General features: G+C 46.4%; 1 protein-coding gene across 5 annotated transcripts in view; it reads left to right on the top strand.

Annotated features, from left to right (window-relative positions):
* creb3l1 (cAMP responsive element binding protein 3-like 1) overlaps positions 1–19706 on the top strand; it is a 34720-nt gene that overhangs the window by 9355 nt on the left and 5659 nt on the right. For 4 of the 5 annotated variants that reach the window (XR_008563697.2, XR_011516231.1, XM_015952325.3 and 1 more), the window contains exons 2-9: positions 7036–7168; positions 8056–8142; positions 16357–16511; positions 16587–16668; positions 17960–18159; positions 18517–18663; positions 18738–18796; positions 19629–19697. Coding sequence is in view for 3 of the 5 variants with exons in the window: in XM_015952325.3 (XP_015807811.1) it covers positions 7036–7168; positions 8056–8142; positions 16357–16511; positions 16587–16668; positions 17960–18159; positions 18517–18663; positions 18738–18796; positions 19629–19697 (932 nt within the window). In the remaining 2 variants the exon portion in view is untranslated. The remainder of the gene's footprint in view (positions 1–7035; positions 7169–8055; positions 8143–16356; positions 16512–16586; positions 16669–17959; positions 18160–18516; positions 18664–18737; positions 18797–19628; positions 19698–19706) is intronic. The other variant, XM_015952326.3, reaches the window with a different exon arrangement.

The following is a 19706-nucleotide window of genomic DNA, read 5'->3' as shown; positions in this document are numbered from 1 at the left end:
TGAAGCAAGTAAGCGGTAGTCTAACGCTATTGGTTAGTTCTGGTCGGCGCTCAGTTTCCTATTGCACTGAGCTCTGCAGGGCAGGGGGCGTGCTTGGCAAAAAAAAAAATACGTACGGCTTACATTTCATCACAGTACGTGTTGAGACAATCACTTTTACGGATTTCTGAAAAATTATACATCGTTTCTGAAAGGGAAAACTCTGGAAAGCAGCTTTAAATGAGCTGCATGCTGATTGCCTTTGGATTTTGGTTTACCTCTATGACACTTCCTGAAGCTAAAACCTTAGGACAGCTGTGTGCAGGATCCAGATAGATCCATGGACAAGTTATGGATCCGTCTGGTGTTCATTCATAGTCTGAAATTCCCAGTACATCCAGCAGCGCTACATTAGCCCTACGACATTCTTCTTTGTCATTTCCTTCTCATCCAAAAAGGGTGTTAGCAGTAGTGTGGGTAAGCATTAGCAGTAGTGTGGGTAAGCATTAGCAGTAGTGTGGGTAAGCATTAGCAGTAGCTTGGGTTAGCGTTAGCAGTAGCTCGGGCTAGCAAAGCAGTAGCTCGGGCTAGCATTAGCTGTAGCTTGGGTCAGCATTAGCAGTAGCTGGGGCTAGCGTTAGCAGTAGCTGGGGCTAGCGTTAGCAGTAGCTCGGGCTAGCGTTAGCAGTAGCTCGGGCTAGCATTAGCACTAGCTCAGGCTAGCAAAAGCAGTAGCTCGGGCTAACATTAGCAGTAGCTTGGGCTAACATTAGCAGTAGCTCAGGCTAGCATTGTTTTGCACTTAGCATAAAATCCCCACGTTTTTACCCTACAGATGCTAAAGTGGGTTGGGACATGTAAGGGGGCGTGTCTCTGCCTATGAAGATTCATACCAGCCTTTCTCAGAACGAACCATTCCTCCGTGGCCGTTACTACATTTACATTCACTCTCTTACATAGCTCAATTGTCATTTTGTTTGTGTTTCTTTTTTTTAGCTGAAACTGTGTTTTGCTTTGGTCTTAACACAATGCTTCTACTGAAGTTTTTATTCCTCAGTGACATGCATCTCTGGCTAAGCTGTCATTGATCCAGTTTAACGTTCTTTTCACAGTGAAATAAATATTTAGAAAATATTATTTGAGGAGACTCCTAGTCTTCCCGGTCTTTACGGCACCAAACCTTTCTCTCCTCTTTTACCTGAGCCAATAAAAGGCAGCCAGAAGAATGGAGACATGGTTAATTATAGACATAAGAGAGTCACTCTCTGCATTTATAATTACCCCTTCCATACATCATCTCCAGCTCTCTTTGTGTGGTTTACATCTCATGTCTGTCAGCTATAATGACATACCTGCACCCATAAACAACCTCTCAGCTGCTTTTGAGCTTAATACTCCGAGTTTACTCCTAACTGGGGTATGTGGGTCTCGTATGACATCTCTGTTGGAAACAATGATTCAGATGTATAAACAGCTTGGAGGAAGACATTCAGTTGAAAATAGGACTCTTCCTGTTGCATTTCCCAGTAGTGAATGTCCGGTAGCGCAGGTGTGACGCAGATTAGCATCAGTGCTGCATTGAAGTGGAAAAAATAGGCTGAATGTTGACTTTTTGTGTGACATTTGGCTCGGTGGCTATTTCACCCTTTATCTTTCATCTTTTCTATATTTGTGCAACTCCGTCCGTGAGTTTGCAACCATTTGACAAGGAGCGGATCTGCGTTCCCGTTTCAAAAAGCAAAAGCGAGTTGAAAAAGGATCACACCAAGCATCGGGTCGTGTTATTACTTGGCTCACAGGTTACTGAACGCCTGCAGAGGAGGCCTTGTTGCTGCTGCTGTGTTAATTATAAGATACAAGGAATGTTGGGAGCCTCTGATTGTTTTAATGATTACTTCTCAGCGGTGTGACAGTGCATGGTCTGGTTTCCCACATCGCAAGCCCTGGTGACATCTATCAGTGTTGCAAAATGACACATTTCATCACCCACCCATATACTTGCAACTTATTCAGGAGCTCCTAACCCCTGTGAACTCTATGTCCAACTTTTACTGAGTGCATATTTCTCCTGCTGCGTGTTTAGGCCTGAGCAAAAGCAGTGCGCCAGTCATATGAGGAAAATGTTGGAAAGATTAACACTGTTGGAAAAATGTAGCCTTTAAGCATAATTATTTCAATTTAGGGAAATTGTCCTTTTTCATTTATTTGTGTTTCCTCCAATTCTAGCACCAACCGGGGGACCTGTGCCTGTTTATTTTTGACTAAGCCAGTTTAAACGTGACCTATATTCCCAAAGGAGAACTGTTTACTGACTGGGGTTTTGACGTTTTAGTGCGGGAGTGGAACAAGGCTGCTCTGTCGGGACAAATCTTCCTGTGTGGGTGTGCTCGTTTATGAATGAGAGTGCATTTATTTATGTATAAGAGGAAGCAATGGCAATTTTCTTAACAGTTGCATAACACTTGGTGTTTGATATGCGCTACTCCAAGGGATGCTAGGTCTTTGACTCCAATATTTTGTTGCCAGATTGACATTTACACGTTTTTTTTCCAACTGTTGAACATCTTCTATCAGTCAATCAATAATCTTTGCTTATATAATGCTTTCCACAACTGTCTGAACAAGGGATATCAGAGAAAATCACATTTCATAACCATTAATAGAATGCGCTAAACACAAAAATAAAGAGAGCAATCAAAAACAAAAGATTAATAAAGGCCAAATAAAAAATCCTGTTTAATCAACCCTGCAGTGACGGCGCATGTCTGACGGTTGATGGTGGCGTGTTCCAGAGTGTTTGAGCTCCTTGAAAAATTGTGACCTTACAACAGCTTTTATTTGCACATCCATTTTTAGACCTGTCTCCAGTGTTACCGCTAGGTCGGTGATGACCACCTTTTCGTACGAGGTCAGTACGGTGGTTCATCAGGCCTCTCTCACTAGGTCTAAAGAGTAGGACCTCAGTCAACTTTATCATTGAAATTTAGAAACTTCAGTGCCATCCAGGACCTGATGTTTCCCAAACAATCCAGAAAAGATGGACTAGAGAGCATTGATCCTTTCTGCAACAAAAACATACCTGTCAGTTATGTTTGCAGAAAACCTGGCAGAGAACAAGAGTGTACCAAATATAGCACCCTGTGGCACCTCCCATCAGAAGATCATGCAGGAGGATGAGCACTCACCCATCATGGCCCTAAGGCTCTGGTGTTGCAGATAGGATCTCACCAACTGCAAAGCTTCTTAAGCAGAGGGTGAACAACAACTTGCTTCAAAGCATTCAGGACTTCATTAGTATATAATTGTAAGAATGAAACAACCTACTGCAGGGAACGCCTCTTTAAAAGATGTTAGAGATTCTCTTCTGTGCTATCTTTCCACCTGGGATTTTCCTGTATTTCCACATGAAGATGTCCCAAGCCTTCCACTGACAGTTTTATCTCATTTGTTCCTCATGTGTCTCGTTTCAGTTGTTTTGTGCAGCATCTGTGTTTTTTCCACAGTGTCAGTTTGTGTTTGCAAGTTGTCCATGTTTTCATTAGACAGCTGGACGCATCCCAGAGTTTCGCCATGGATACTCGTGACTTCTGACCCTCACATACAAATACAGAGCCACAAAACACACAAAGTGTGTGCTCTCAGGTCGACTCCATCAGATTCTGGGCTTTAGTGTGTCATGAATGTTTGTTGGCTCTGACATTTCTTTGAGAAGGGACTCTGCTGTTTTCCAAGAATAAAGCGTGTAAGTTGTTTTTTGAACATGTTGCTAATTAAATCCAGTTATTTCTGTCACTGTGCCCGTCTGAGGAGCCTCCAAGCAGAGTTCAAACCCATCCATGTGTGTGTGTATCTGCTGTCTTCTGCTTTCTGCATGTTTGCTCAAGAACAGGATGACTCATATTGTGCGTGTGTGTGTGTAAACCAGAGCACCATGTCGTCCTGAGCTTCCAGAACATCATCTCTCAGCTCAGTGAGTCACTCATCAGGACCGGGGGTTGATCAGTTGATGCTTTTCTCACTGATTGATTCTTTCTGCCGTGAACTCAGTCATTTGTGACACTTGGGAGATGTCCATCCATCCATTTTCATCCGCTTATCAGGAGTCGGGTCGCGGGGGCAGTAGCCTAAGGCAAGAGGCCCAAACTCGCCTCTCCCCAGCCACTTGGGCCAGCTCCTCCGGGGGAATCCCAAGGCGTTCCCTGGCCAGGTGAGAGACATAGTCCCTCCACCGTGTCCTGGGTCTACCTTTAGGCCTCCTCCCGGTTGGACATGCCCAGAAAACCTCACCAGGGAGGCATCCAGGAGGCATCCTGACCAGATGCCCAAGCCACCTCAACTGGCTCCTCTCGATGTGGAGGAGCAGCGGGTCTACTCCGAGCCCCTCACGAATGGACGAGCTTCTCACCCTATCTCTAAGGGAGAGCCCAGTTACCCTGTGGAGAAAACTCATTTCGGCCGCTTGTATCTACTGTCTCATTCTTTTGGTCACTGCCCAAAGCTCATGACCATAGGTGAGGGTAGGAAGGAACGTAGATCGACCGGTAAATCGAGAGCTTCGTCTTCTGACTCAGCTCTCTCTTCACCACGACAGACCGGTACAATGCCCGCATCACTGCAGATGCAGCACCAATCCGCTATCAATCTCACGCTCCAGTTTTCCCTCACTCGTGAACAAGACCCTGAGATACTTAAACTCCTCCACTTGGGGCAGGACCTCATCCCCGACCCGGAGAAGGCATTCTACCCTTTTCCGAATCAAGACCATGGTCTCAGATTTAGAGGAGCTGATACTCATCCCAACTGCTTCACACTCGGCTGCAAACCGCTCCAGCGAAAGCTGAAGATCACATTCTGATGAAGCCAACAGAACCACATCATACGCAAAAAGCAGAGACCTGATCCTCAGGCCACCAAAACGGATGCCCTCCACACCTTGGCTGCGCCTAGAAATCCTGTCCATAAAGGTTATGAACAGAATCGGTGACAAAGGGCAGCCTTGGCGGAGTCCAACACTTACTGGGAACGAGCCCGACTTACTGCCGGCAATGCGGACCAAGCTCTGACACCGGTCATACAGGGACCTAACAGCCCGTATCAGCAGGCCTGGTACCCCATACTCCCGGAGTACGCCCCCACAGGGCCCCCCGAGGGACGCTGTCAAGCGCCTTCTCCAAATCCATGAAACACATGTAGACTGGTTGGGCAAATTCTGCACCTGACCCCTTTGGCCCCTCCCACGAGTGGTGAGCCCATGGGAAGGGGGCCCAGCCGGGCTCCATGGGTGAAAGCCCGGCCACCAGGCGCTCGCCAACATGCCCCACCTCCAGGCCTGGCTCCAGAGGGGGGCCCCGGTGACCCACGTCTGGGCGATGGAACATGGTTTCCATTTATATAATTCATCATAAGAGGTCTTCGGGCTGCTCTTTGTCTGATCCCTCACCTAGGACTTGTTTGCCATGGCTGACCCTACCAGAGGCAGAAATCCTCAGGCAACTTAGCTCCTAGGATCATTGAGACACTCAAACCCCTCCACCACGGTAAGGTGGCAGCCCAGGGAGACTTGGGAGATGTTCTCTAGCTAAAGGCTTCCTTTCTTCTGGAATTTCGTTGTTCCATCTTTTCCTGTTTTTCATTATAAGATGACTTTTGAATTTGACCACTAATACCTTTATCCCTGTTTACATGTACGTAAGAAAGCGGAACTCTCAGGTGAAGTTCGTTCCACCCCGGTACAGTAGGTAGTGTTCTTCTGGTTAGCTTATAGCAATGCAAATAGTAAACAAGCACTGGTGGGAGTGAAGCAGACCAAGGCAAAGCGGGATATGATCAAAGGAATGGACAACAACGACGCTGCAGCACAGCTCATTTGGAATTTGTTTCCACCGGGAACGGAGCAGCGCGTCTCGATAGCATACCAGAGGCAAAGTGTCGCAGCATTGCTCTGAGTTTTTTACGTTGCAGTGTAAAGCAACTTACAAAACAAAATACCTGTGCAGATTTCCTATTGGTTAACCTTAAAGTGACAGTGTGTATTTTTCCTGGTGATAGGGGCAGTAGATGCCTAAATTGTTGCAAGCAAGCTGCATTTTTGTGCTGTAGTAAGACCTTACCAACGGATGCCTATTAGGGTCAAAAAGCCCTTGGGAGGGTCAAAAAGCCCTTGGGAGTGCAAACTTGAGAAAAATAACAGGCACATCAGACTCCCTTTTAGGGCTGGACGATATGGACCAAAACTTGTATCTCTGTTGGCTGAATTCCGATATACGATATATATTTTGATATTTTTCCTCCTGTAAAACATTAACAAGTTAACTCACTTCAAGCTGAGAAATTATATACATAAATCAGTAGATTAATGCATAACAATGTATTGATTCTTGTCAAACTTTAACCTCGGTGCCTATTATCTGGTACAGCTGTCTGCTAACACACACACACACACACATATCTTGTCCTTGGGCAAGACACTTAACCCACGTTGCCTGCTGGTGGTGGTCGGAGGGACCGGTGGCGCCAGTGCTCGGCAGCCTCAGCTCTGTCGGTGCGCCCCAGGGCAGCTGTGGCTACATCGTAGCTCATCACCATCAGTGTGTGAATGGATGAATGATACACTGTAATGTAAAGCGCTTTGGAGTCCTTACTCTGAGAGGCGCTATACAAGTGTGGGCCATTTATCATATTTCCAGAGATTAACAATAAAAACTACACATTGTCCCTTTAAAACAGGTGTCATAAAGCGATGAACAAAATAAAACCAAAAGCTATCTTTCTCCTTGCTTGTTATCTAGTGAAATCACATGTGATCTTGTCGTTCTGTGATTCTGTGATAAGAGGAATGCATTTGCAGCTGCTGCACACCTGAAACAGTCATGATAGGAAGCGACGCATCGGTAAAGTCATGGCGAAAACGTGTCTTTTACCGTAGAGATCCGGTGGAAAACCTGGGTTAGCTAATGTTGGGTTGACTTAAGAAAATCCATCTTCAACCTGCGACTTCACCAAGATTATTATGAATCAGGCTGTCATACGTTAGTTATTGCTGTTTTTGTGTCCCAGCCCTTTTCAGGTGACCAGATGGACGACTTCAGCACTGAGTTATTTAACAGTTTCTTTGACGACCACCTGCAAGAGCGCCCCCTGCTGGCAGACAGATCTTCTCCTCTACACCTCAGCATGGACAGCAGCCCAGGTGAGTTCAATAGAATCAGCACAAAACTCCTGACGGCTTTAAAATAAAAGAACAAACCCAAAGAAAGTGGAAACACGTTTAAAAATTAACCATTTTATTCAAATGCATTAGTGGTTTTGTTTTGACTTCTAAAATAATGTTTGTTTTCTGGATTAGCACGAGCCCTTCAGCAGCCAACTTTAGGCTTATAAAAGACGTTTGTTTTGATATGACAGCCCAGGCACCTACTGTATCTAAACGTCACGCCTTCCTGACGTCACACCCAGCTCCTTCCAGACCTCAGAGGTCAGACATCATGATATAAGAGGCAGCTTCTTTGTCTTTGCCAAGTTTGAGACCTCCAAACATCTGCCGTTGCCCCCAGAGGGATTCATGCTAGCCTCACTGGATGCAGGACCCTGGTTTTTCTGCTCAGTCTGTCGTCATCTCGCCCATCTCATCACCTCACATCAGTGTCTCTGTCAGGTGTTGCCATGGTCACACAAGCAGGGAAGAAACGATAGAATAAAGGGTTTGTTGTCATGAGAATTCTAGGTGGAAGTAATGAGATTACTCTGGAACGTTTTCATGCCAGATTAGCATCCACAGCAGACAAGGTCAGAATTTAAATGTGCATCTTTTTAGCCTTGTCGAGATCTGCGTGATGCATTTATCCAAGATGGTCATTGTTCATGCCAGCTGCAGGGGTGCGTTTATGAATATCAATGGCAGCTGCGTTCACATACGGCGCACGGCCAGAGCCGTGGTTTTGGAAGCTTAAAAGGTGGCCTCCGTTGTGAGGTTACGCGTGTGGTGAGCACCTGCATGATGACATTCGAGCAGCCAACACAAGCACATCAGGCTGTTCCGTTTTCCATCCTTCTGAGAGGGGCTTTCTGATCTCACAGATATCCAGGCAGAGCACAGCTACTCTTTGAGTGAAGACTCCGCCCCCCAGAGTCCAGCCCTGTCAATCAAAATGGACCAAGAGTCTGGTGGGTCAATAACTTTGATACTTTCAGAATTTGTGCCGACAGGGCCAGACCAAACGCTTCCTGGGTGATCAGAGTTAACTCTGACTGGACCTAGGATCAGTGGGAATTCTCATCCATGGATGGAAGTTTAACTTAGACGTTAGAGAAGCTCCACATTCCTCTCTTGGTCTGTTTTTCTTCCACCTTTAGGCCTTCCTCGTCATCCTCACCCATCATCCACACGTCTTTGTCATCGGCTGTCTGTCTGTCTGTTTTCTCCGTTTGTCCCGGGGATCCTGCTGTCAGAGCAGCGGGATCCCAGTCTGAGCAGTTCTCCTCCAGCTAAGCCCTGCCCACCTAACACACACACACACACACACACACACACACACACACACACACACACACACACACACACACACACACACACACACACACACACACACACACACACACACACACACAATACTGTGACAAGCATATGGTTTTAGGTCTGCAGCTTTAGCCGTCGCCAGCGGAGACTCTCCTTCTCTCCTCTGTTCGGTTATCTCTCAGCTTTTCGGCTCCTGTTTTCTATCTCGCTGCTTCTCTGTCATCCTTAATCCATCCTAATCCACTTTGTCTGCATAAGTATCCATTACTTGCTTTGGCAAAATAACCACAGTTGGTTGGAGAAACCGTAGCTCAAGGTAAAAGAGCAACCGCCTGTCTATTCTCGTTGTAATTCATGAATACAAAACTATAGAGCAGAATATTTATTTTAAAATGTTAGAATAAAATAATCCAGAACCAGAAAGAATAATATTCTCTGTTTAAAATCTCCTAAAGTAGCTCAGATTTAAAATACTGGGTACAGATTCCCAATCTGCGGATTTCGATTTGTCCCAAAAACTGTAAAAACTGTAAATAAAATAAAAACTAAATACAATGTCCTTTTTAAAAATATTTTAATCTGAAAGTTAAAACTTCCACACGGAGCTTCTGTTATTGCTAGCATGAATTAGCGCTTAGCAGGGAGGTTAAAAACCTTTTCCAGGTCTGAAACCAAACAATTAAAGATATTTGTCTTAAATTAAAATATTTATAAGTAAAAGTATAAAAATTTTATTTTACTTTAGTTAAAGATAAATAATAATATAATAATGTACATCTGTATAAATTCCACCTTAGGAAAAGGTGTACATGCAAACCTTAGCCCAACCCACTCACCTGTGATGCTGCCCTGGCCGCTGATGAAGGCGTGATGTTTTAATCGCGTTCACCCCAGAGAAGCGCTGCTCACGCACGTTTATAGTCTGGCCAACATTGACCGCGTTCGAGCCGCGTACATGAGGAATCTGTGCCGCAGCACACGCAGGTCGACCTTTTGGAGGACTTCCAGCGGCTCTTTGGACCGCAGCATCAAACGAGTTTCTGAGAAGATGGAAAGCTTCAAAGTCATTCAACTCACCTGTAAATATTCTGTTCTGAACTTTCACGAGTCAACAAAAGCAACTGCTGGAAACATGATCCAAGATGTTTTTATTCCTGTCAGGACTTAACTTTCACATGTATAGAAGGGGGCGGGACCTAAAGTTTACTGGAACCAGCCACCAGAGGGCGATTTTAGCTCTTTATACTGCAGTGCATTCTGGGACATGTTGTTTTACTGGTTTTCATATCCCTGAGATTGAGGAGTGACTATTTGCCAACCAGAAGGTTGCTGGTTCAATACCAACCTCCTCTCCATATGTAACCCCAAAAATGCTCTTAAAAAGATCCCAGTGGGACTTTCCAATATAAAAATATTGTAAAGGTTTGGAACACTTTTTAACTCATTCACTGCCATTGACAACTAAAGCCGTCATTTGCATTATTTTACTGTGTGGGCATCGGAACGAGCCCCCACACCCCCGCACCGTGAGAACAAACATCTCCGCTCTAAAGCCGATCTTCATCCACATACGTCACGTGATCAGGAAGCAGAAAATCCATGTGTTAAGAGATCGCTTTGGGCCTCTGCTATAAAAAAAAGTGAGGCGCGAACCAGAAAGCTTCTGCCGATCACAATCCAACAACGGATTATGAAAGAATGAATAAAGCTCAAAACGCGCAAATTCTTCCTGATGTAAGAGGCCAGTCTCCGCTTTGTTTTGGTTGTTTTGGCGTCGACATCATTCTAGCGTGCAACTTTCTGCGACTCTTAAAAAAAAACAGTAAAAATGGGGAGAAACGCTGCCAGCGAATGAGTTAATAACACATTAGCAGTGGTCTCTAGCAGAAATGAATGCCTTGTTAGTCATTCTCGGGGGGCAAAAACCACCGGTGCACCATTTCCAGGAACTAGAGGTGAGCCACATCACAGCTGAGCTTTCCTGATACATTGACATCTCTCCTCTGATTGGCTAACAGCAACATGACTCTACCACTGACTCTGTTTGCTCTGCGACGTTGATGTTTTATCTCCACTAATACCACAAGCCTGGAGGAGTTCTGCTGTGTGATGAAGTTACTAATGCTAACGGTTAGCTTCTACTAGCTGAGAAGGTCTCTGCTGTTTCCTGGAAGCTAAACCAACAACAGCCTTCTCCGTCGTGAGTCCTTGAATGTTAAGTGACAGTGTGACGTAGTTCTGTCAGGATCCTCTAATCCTAGAGTTTCACCGTCTGTTTTCTATCAGAAGCTAATGCGGGAGATAGGTGTAGGAGACTATCTTCATGAAACACTCAAGAGTGACCCGTTAGAATCAGAAATAGTCATTAAAAAATTTTTTCAGCGTTCCGTACCTTCCGTGGTTGCAGATGTTTGGAGTTTGTTACATTTATGCACAAAGAACAAAGGTTTTACAGGTTTTATCAACATGTTTATTAACTTTAACATTCAATATATTTACACCTTTTCTTTAATATACTTATGCAAAACTGACCCCAACAGCCAATCAATGTGAAGCGCTTTGTATGCAGTAGATGCCAAATGTTATGTGATTTGTGACCAGCTCCGTGGCCTAATGGTAGTGTCCGCCCTGGGACTGGGATATCGGGGGATCAAATCCTGGTCGAGTCACACCAAAGACCCTAAAAAGGGGACCCAATGCCTCCCTGCTGGACACATTATGGGGTCGAATTGGGGATTAAACCACCAATGAGTTCCAGAGTGCAGCCACAGCTGCAGCACAACATTCCCCGCGGGGATGGGTCACATGCAGAGAACACATTTTGCACACACGTCAGTGTGTGTGACAGCTAACATGGCTTTAGCTTTAACTTTATTTGTGGTGCTATGAAGCCCCATCAGGTGGAGCGATCTGTGTGAATGGAGATGTCGAAAATCTCAGACATTTCCTCCTGGGAACTTGAACATCTCCGTCTCAGTGTCTGGTCTCTGGAGGAGCTGAAGAGGATTTAAGGATCCTTGTGCTGGCAGTCTTTTCGCATGCCCTCTCAGGGTCCGCCGGGAGCAAGAAAGTGGGAGCTGCAGCTTGTTCATCGTGATGAGTCAGGTTAATTAAACACCTACGGATGTTGGAAGTTCTTGACCTTTCCGATGCCGCTCCGAGTGAAGGGATTTGTTGTGTGGGGAGGATGAGGATTCTGACAGCGGCCCACTGAGCGGGTCGATGCGGCGTCGAGCCGTTGGAGTGAAACTACTGATGCTGTGCTCTCATGACCAAATAAAGCCAGTTCATGCTTCACGGAACACGGTTTTTCCAAACATTTCAGCTTGAAATCACAGACCGTTTATTCTACTGATAATATTTTTACAAAAATTAAGTGTGTCTTATATTTTGCATGCAGTCATGATTGGAGTGGGATTTAAATGTCTGCTGTGGTCTCCGGTTTTCTGTGAAAACATAGTTCTGGTGCTCCTGTTTCCAGAAGTTAGTCGGAGGGGTTTGCGGTTGAAAAATGACAAGATTCCTATTCTTACTCATTAAAATTCATGATATGCAAAAGTGTCCCCTCTGATTGGCTAAAAACAACAATAATCATCGGTCATTTGGTCATTCTTATTTCTTAAAAAAAAATGCAACGTTGATGAATTATCTCCACAAAAAACACAAGCCTGTACATATCCCACCATGTTGTTGCGTTGCAAATGCTAATTGTTAGCTTCTACTCGCAAAGGTGCACGGTGCTCACTCCTTCCCGCAGGTGGTCCCAAGCCAAGGTGGGCGGAGCCATAAATGCTAATTGTTAGCTTCTACTAGCCGAGGTGCACAGTGCTCGCTCTTTCCCGTTGGTGGTCCCAAGCCAAGGTGGGCGGAGCCATAAATGCTCATATTTAGCTACTGCTAGCCGAGGTGCACTGTGCTCGCTCCTTCCTGTAGGTGGTACCAAGCCAAGGTGGGCGGAGCCATAAATGCTCATATTTAGCTACTGCTAGCCGAGGAGCACTGTGCTCGCTCCTTCCTGTAGGTGGTCCCAAGCCAAGGTGGGCGGAGCCATAAATGCTCATATTTAGCTACTGCTAGCAGAGGTGCACTGTGCTCGCTCCTTCCCATAGGTGGTCCCAAGCCAAGGTGGGCGGAGCCATAAATCATCATATTTAGCTACTGCTAGCCGAGGTGCACTGTGCTCGCTCCTTCCCGTAGGTGGTCCCAAGCCAAGGTGGGCGGAGCCATAAATGCCCATTTTCCTTGTGACACAGAAGAGACGGGCTTTTGCTGACCCAATCCTTTTTCCTAATGCTCTTTCCTTTCTGTTGCTAACGCGGACGATGGGGGTTAAAGAAATTTTCTCATTTAAAATATTTATTGGATATACAATATGGCCGCCACAGCCGAAATGACACAGTCAAACATAAAAAGGGCTTCATGTCTGTCCGTTTTACAGATACTAAGCAAAACTCTGTTGCCTTAATAGTTGAGTGTTAACACATAGCACACATAGGACACCACAATTCCTTAACTTACGTTAAAAATCTGACATGCAGCAGTCCCTGTAGGAATACTAAGCTTTTCACTTGTTGTATTTGAAGCCTTCATATAAAAAATAACTACGCCTAGACACTCTGGTTTGTAGAAACTACCACATAGCGAATGCCTGTTTCTCTAAAAAGAACTGAGGAACATTGTCCCATTGATTTTTTTTCCTCCCTCCTTTTGGTCTTTGCTGTCGTTGCTCTTCTCCAAAGAGAAGCTGTGAGTTTTTTACAGCAGCTCCTGTTGCGCTGATCCATCTAATGTTTTAATACGACTCCCACCCAGCTGAGATCAAACACAGTCCCCACCTCTCCTCCATTAACCCCCTGCCATGACTGCCTGGAGCTTTGCTTATTACCACAGATTTCTTACCTGCGATTAGAGCGTTTCACCTTCACAGGAAGGCTTCCTTCATTACCGACATCCCAGAGAAGCCCCGTAAAACCGGAGCTTTCCTCAGCAGCTCTAGCACCGACCCAACACCGGGCCGGATCGTGGCATTAGCACCTTTTCCCTTTTCTAGCTAATATATTTGTCTTAATCCAAGTTTCCCCAACAGTAATGAAAACAGTTCCTCACTACAACAGCCACATGTGTAAATGAGTGTGCATTAGCTCTCTGCTAAAAGCTTCTGGTTCTCATTAAAGATGCTGGTAGAAGGTTTCCAATCAGACCCTGGCTTAATGAGGGCAGAGGACTTAACAAGGCTCAGGCTAACAGCAGGACTGGCCTCATTATCAGAGGCGACTGTGGCTCGCTCTGATAAAGCAGATGAAGGTAAATGATGGATCCATGCCAAAGCTGTGTCACTTCTGATGGCTTTTGCTGGATTCTGGAAGAAATTCAGCCAGCTAGCAAGGGACGTTGGCAACAAATATCTGCCTTAGCGTCCAAAAAGGGACAGTGAGACATCTTTTCTTAGACATGTGGACCAAAGGTTGGCTGATGTCATAAATCAACAGAACGTCTCAATGCTAGCTAGGTGCCGCATTGTTTACCAGGGAAAAGGGTAGCATCAGGATGCACAGTGGGGTCGTTACAATAATGTGGGTGTGTTTAAACATTTACCATCAAGCTGAATTTCTCTCCAGACCACACACAGCCTCACACAGCAGCTGCCATTCTCCAGCTCCGACCGTAGGAGCCTCGTGTGTCTTAAGCGTGGGTAAAACTTGCCTTGGAGGTCATAAAAAGACGAGCTGAACAATAAGATCCAGACAGAAGAACTGAATCGAACAGAAGAACCAGCAGAACAGAGGAAACCAGGAAGTATGTACACAAAAAGCCATCACAACTCACAGTAGGTGTTTCTGAGAGGAGACCAGCACAACTGATCCAAGCAACTAAGGCAAAAGCACTATGAAAACTCAAAGCATAAGAAAAAGCTCCAAAACCATCAGAATCGGCCTCTATTCTAGCTGATAGGTGGTGCTTCTCTCAGCATGCCATCCAACCTTTATGTATGTTTTTCAGGCTCATTCCTGATTGGCCCCGTCGTTTTTGTTCTGGTGTGTTCTAACCAACATGTGGAACAAATACAGCTGATAGTAATAAACGTCTCCATTGGCTCCGGTTCTTAGGTTGCAAATCAACTTGGATCTTGGCAGAGCCGAGTCCGGGTTTGCTTCTGATACCGACGCCACACGCTGGATTGTTTAGTTTGCAGCCCTGGGGACTCGTTATTAAGATGGCCGCGCTGTAGTGACGGACGGCGAGCGTAGACCTCCTGTTTGAAGCACACACAGATATACACAAAGCTTGTAAACTTGGGAGCGTTTTACCAGCACAGCGTTGCTAGGAGACCCAGAGGTGATTAACGTGACGTTCTCTGCAAACACACACAGGAGCCGCTTCCTTCCAGAGCACCTTGTTGTCTGTCCAGATATATGAGGAGCTAAATAGATGAAACCCGCTCACTCCTGTCCCTCTACCTGATGGTACCTTAAACTCTGTGGAAGGTGTTTCCCCATTCATAATGAGGTCCTTTTGGCTACGCTGACCGCTGTAACTAGTGGTGGACGGACCTTGGTTAACCCTAACCCAGGCTGATCTGGGCGTTCTACACCTCTGAACAGAAACAGACACACCTAGCATTCCTGGAATCTCCTGCATCCAATTTCAGTTTTAAACTGAAGAAAGGATGCAGTTGTAGCCCGAGTGTGTTGTGACGGACTCTAGGCTGCTGCCACATTTTAGCCCGACGTCATAAGAGACCGAGTTGGAGCCAGTTTGGTGTTTGATATGGTCACTTTGCTTTGGAGGCCATTTTGGCTTGGTAAATCACTTTAAGATGCACATCCAATGATTGCTTTCTAAACGTATGGTCTCATTCACTCCTTTTAATAATATGTTAGCTGTATTCTCTTTTGTTGGAGGACAGAATTATCACTCCCACTCATTAATATTCATGATGTGCACATCTGACCTCTGATTGGCTAAGAGCAGCGCAGCCCGTCTGCTGCTTTTGATGTTTTATCTCCACAAATAACACAAGCCTGAGTTGCTAATGCTAACGGTTAGCTTCTGCTAGCTGAGACGTGCCCAGCTCTTTTCTTCTTGTGGGCAGTCCCAAGCTGAGGTGGGTGGGGCTATTCATGCTAATTTTACCTGTGGCATAGAAGAAACTGGCTTTCTCTGACCCGAACAGTTTCGCTCAGTGATCGATCGTGTTTCAAACCTAAGTATCTCATGGTTTCCATGGTAACAGACTCCTATAGTCTGTCCAATCTAATGAACATTTTGCCTTTGTGATAAAAACGTTCTTTGCGTTTGTTTTGTGATTCTGTGAAGATTCTGTGACACTTGGGCCTCATTTTGGCTCCTCGGATGTCATCCCACCAGCTTGGATGCCTCTTGAGCGCTAAGTCGAGCAGCTGACAGACTAAACACTGAAGTACCTGTGAGATGCTCATAGCGGCGTACCCAGACGGTGTCGTGGTGGCCCATCTTTGAACTGCTCTCTAACCTTGTTGTTATGCAGTGTTTAAAGGCGTAACGTTGCCTTTTTCCTCATGAGGGATAATGAAGACGATCTGCTGGTTTGGCTCGTCTTTTATTTCAGCGTCCATACTCTCTCACTAGAAGCAAATTATGTGCCACAGTTGCCAGAACGACGCTGTCCAGCAGTGTGTAATAACGGGCCTGGAGGAAGGGATTTATAAGACACTGGTGATTTCCCGTCGGCAGACCTACAGCAAAGCCTGGGGATGGAGGCACTGAGCTTCACAGAGAATGTGGCTTTTGTGTAACTAATGTAGAAAATACCAGAATAAACAAGCTGGTTTGTTTCTGCATGAATTCATTTCACAGGAACCTTTCCTGCTTTGTTGTTTTAGAGTTTGAGTGGAGCTTCAGTCAGGACCTGTCCTCCATCCTGGTGAAACAGGAGGAGCCCGACGTGGCTCAGAGACTAGATCCTCCTCCTCTGGACAGCCCAAGTCTCGTATTAAGCCCCGCCCCTCCTCACAGAGGGTTACCATGGAAACACACGGTGAGCATCCATCAGGACTTTGTCAGCGTCTAAAGATGACAGCGGTGATCTATCGTGTGTTTGACGTTGTTGTAGGAGCGCCACGAGGATGACGTGAAGCCAGTCGCCATAAAGGATGAACCCGGAGAGATCGGACAGTACCTCAGTCTGCCCAGCGGTACGCACACACACACACACACACACGCTCACACACACGCAAACGCTCACACACACGCTCACACACACGCTCACACACACGCACACGCTCACACACACGCACACGCTCACACACACACACACGCTCACACACACGCACACACGCTCACACACACGCACACACGCTCACACACACACGCTCACACACACGCACACACGCTCACACACACACGCTCACACACACACGCACACACACACGCACACACGCTCACACACACGCACACGCTCACACACACACACTCACACACACGCACACACACGCTCACACACACGCACACACACGCACACACACGCTCACACACACACGCACACACACACTCACACACACACGCACACGCTCACACGCACGCGCGCGCACACACACACGCTCACGCACACGCTCACACACACGCACACGCTCACACACACACACGCACGCTCACGCACACGCTCACACACACACACACACACAAAGGCACACACGCATACACACACACACACACACACACACACACACACTCTCTCTCACACACACACACACGGACACACACACTCGGACACACCTACACACACGGACACACATGCACACACACACACACGGACACACATGCACACACACACACACACACACACCTACACACACACACACACACACGGACACACCTACACACACACACCTACTCACATGCACGCGCACACACTTGCACACACACAAACACACGCACCTACTCACACACACAAACACACACACATGCACCCCCACACATACACACACACAAACACACATGCACACACCTACACACATGCACACACACACACACACACACAAACGAACACGAACTTACACACATGCACACACCTACACACATGTACCCCCCCCCCCCACACACACACACACATGTTGCAGAAATAACCTTTTTCTTGTCACTTACTTTGAAGTTTTGCTCATTTCTCTCATACAGAAAACTTTATTTAAATCGGTTAAATGACAAATCAGCCCCTTGATACGCCACACCTGTGAGGTGGAATGGATTATCTTGGTAAAGGAAACGTGCTCACTAACACACATGTAGACAAAGTTTCACATTTGAGTTCGGCTCATGAAAACTGGGAGCAAAATCAAAAGTGTTGCGTTTATATTTTTGTTTAGTGTAGGATTGAAAGTCTGTAAACAACAGAAACACCGTCAGGCTCGTTCCTCTCTTCCGTTTGAGAAACTGTGATTCATCCTTTTCCCGCAGGAGCCCTCATTCAGTCCTTTGCTTCCCTTTCAGACGACGCTCTCCAGCTCCCGCCCACCCCTCCAAGCAGTAACCATGGCGACAGTGACGGCTCACTCCCACCCTCCTCCCCGCTCCTCCCTTTGCCACCCTCTTCCCCCCAACCACAACAGAGGCCGGGAGGTCGTGGCTCTTCCTCCTCCTCCTCCTCCTCGTCAGCCATCTCCTCCTCACCGCTCCTCACTGCTCCACACGTGAGTTTGACAGCTTCCTCTCCCAGGATCCCAACTCGGGGGTGTTAATAATCAGACGTGTGGTCTGAATTTGATTCCATCTTTGGGCTGCTGCCAGAATCAAATCAGCTCAATAAGAGTCAGAAAACTCGCTGATCAAACGAGAACATGTCTGACCTCACCCAGCAGAAGCTTTTCATCCGATAACGACACGTCACCATTCCGATTTACCCGTTTAGTTCCTGTTTTAGGACGGGACGAACCCTGGCTGGGGTTCGGTAAACATTCCCCGTTTGGGAATCTGAATCAGCTGCTAACATGTTGGGGATTTTCTAAAAACCTGGAAAATGACCGAACTGAAAGGAACTGTTTGTGCAGAAGCTGCAGGGTTCTGGGCCCTTGATGCTGACGGAGGAGGAGAAGAGGACCCTGGTTGCCGAGGGTTACCCCGTGCCCAACAAACTTCCCCTGACTAAGAGTGAGGAGAAGGCACTGAAGAGAGTCCGGCGGAAAATTAAAAACAAGGTTTGTTGCATTCATCCTCGCAGGTCTTTCGAATACATCCTTCCTGCAGCAACCACTTTTCCTTTTTCTTTCAGATTTCAGCTCAAGAGAGCCGGAGGAAGAAGAAGGAATATGTGGAATGTCTGGAAAAGAAGTGAGGAAAAACTCATCTTTGTTTTTCCGTTCCTGCTGCAGTTTTCTCTCCCTGGCCTTGGCTGCTTCTTCTTCCTCTTTTGTTCAGGAAAAAGTTAAAAAATTCAGCTAAATGAAGCTGAACGTTGATGAAAGCTTCCTTTTGCTCCGATTCCGGCCATTCCTAATGATGGCGCTCCTCCAGTAACCTGCTCCGCACATGGCCCAGATTCACCCCATTTCCTCACATAGAAAGTAACAAAAGATGAAAATGTGGGTTTGCTTTTGCTCCGCTTTCATCACAATAAGAAACAGCATTAAGATCCCTGAACAGTTCACACATATGCTGGAAAAATATCCCATTAATCCCGACGGAATACCAGGAAACACAAATGATTCCTATTGATGTTTATTTTTACTGATTCCCCGGATTTTTGGGCCGATGCTTAGCAGAGCCGTGTGTGAATGAGTCACGTTAAAACCAAACCCGGCTGGGGATGAGGAGGATTACGGCTGGAAGAGTTAGAGATGAGCAGTTTATTAGGCTGATAACTCCGATTAGTGGGAGATTAGAGCAGGTGATGAAAGGGAGTGAGTCATCCTTCTGTGTGTGTGTGTGTGTGTGTGTGTGTGTGTGTGTGTGTGTGTGTGTGTGTGTGTGTGTGTGTGTGTGTGTTACGTAGAGCAGCATCCCCACAGCATTAATGTGTGTGTGTGTGTGTGTGTGTGTGTGTGTGTGTGTGTGTGTGTGTGTGTGTGTGTGTGTGTGTGTGTGTGTGTGTGTGTGTGTGTGTGTGTGTGTGTGTGTGTGTGTGTGTGTGTGTGTGTGTGTGTGTGTGTGTGTGTGTCATCAGGGTGGAGGGCTACACGTCAGAAAACGGCGACCTGTGGAGAAAAGTAGAAAACCTGGAGACCGCCAACAGGTGAGCTTC

The sequence above is a fragment of the Nothobranchius furzeri genome, chromosome 14 (assembly GCF_043380555.1).
Source record: "Nothobranchius furzeri strain GRZ-AD chromosome 14, NfurGRZ-RIMD1, whole genome shotgun sequence".
In the NCBI taxonomy this organism is placed as follows: domain Eukaryota; kingdom Metazoa; phylum Chordata; class Actinopteri; order Cyprinodontiformes; family Nothobranchiidae; genus Nothobranchius; species Nothobranchius furzeri.
The sequence above is the reverse complement of the archived record's forward strand: the minus strand, read 5'-3'. Positions and strand labels throughout refer to the sequence as shown.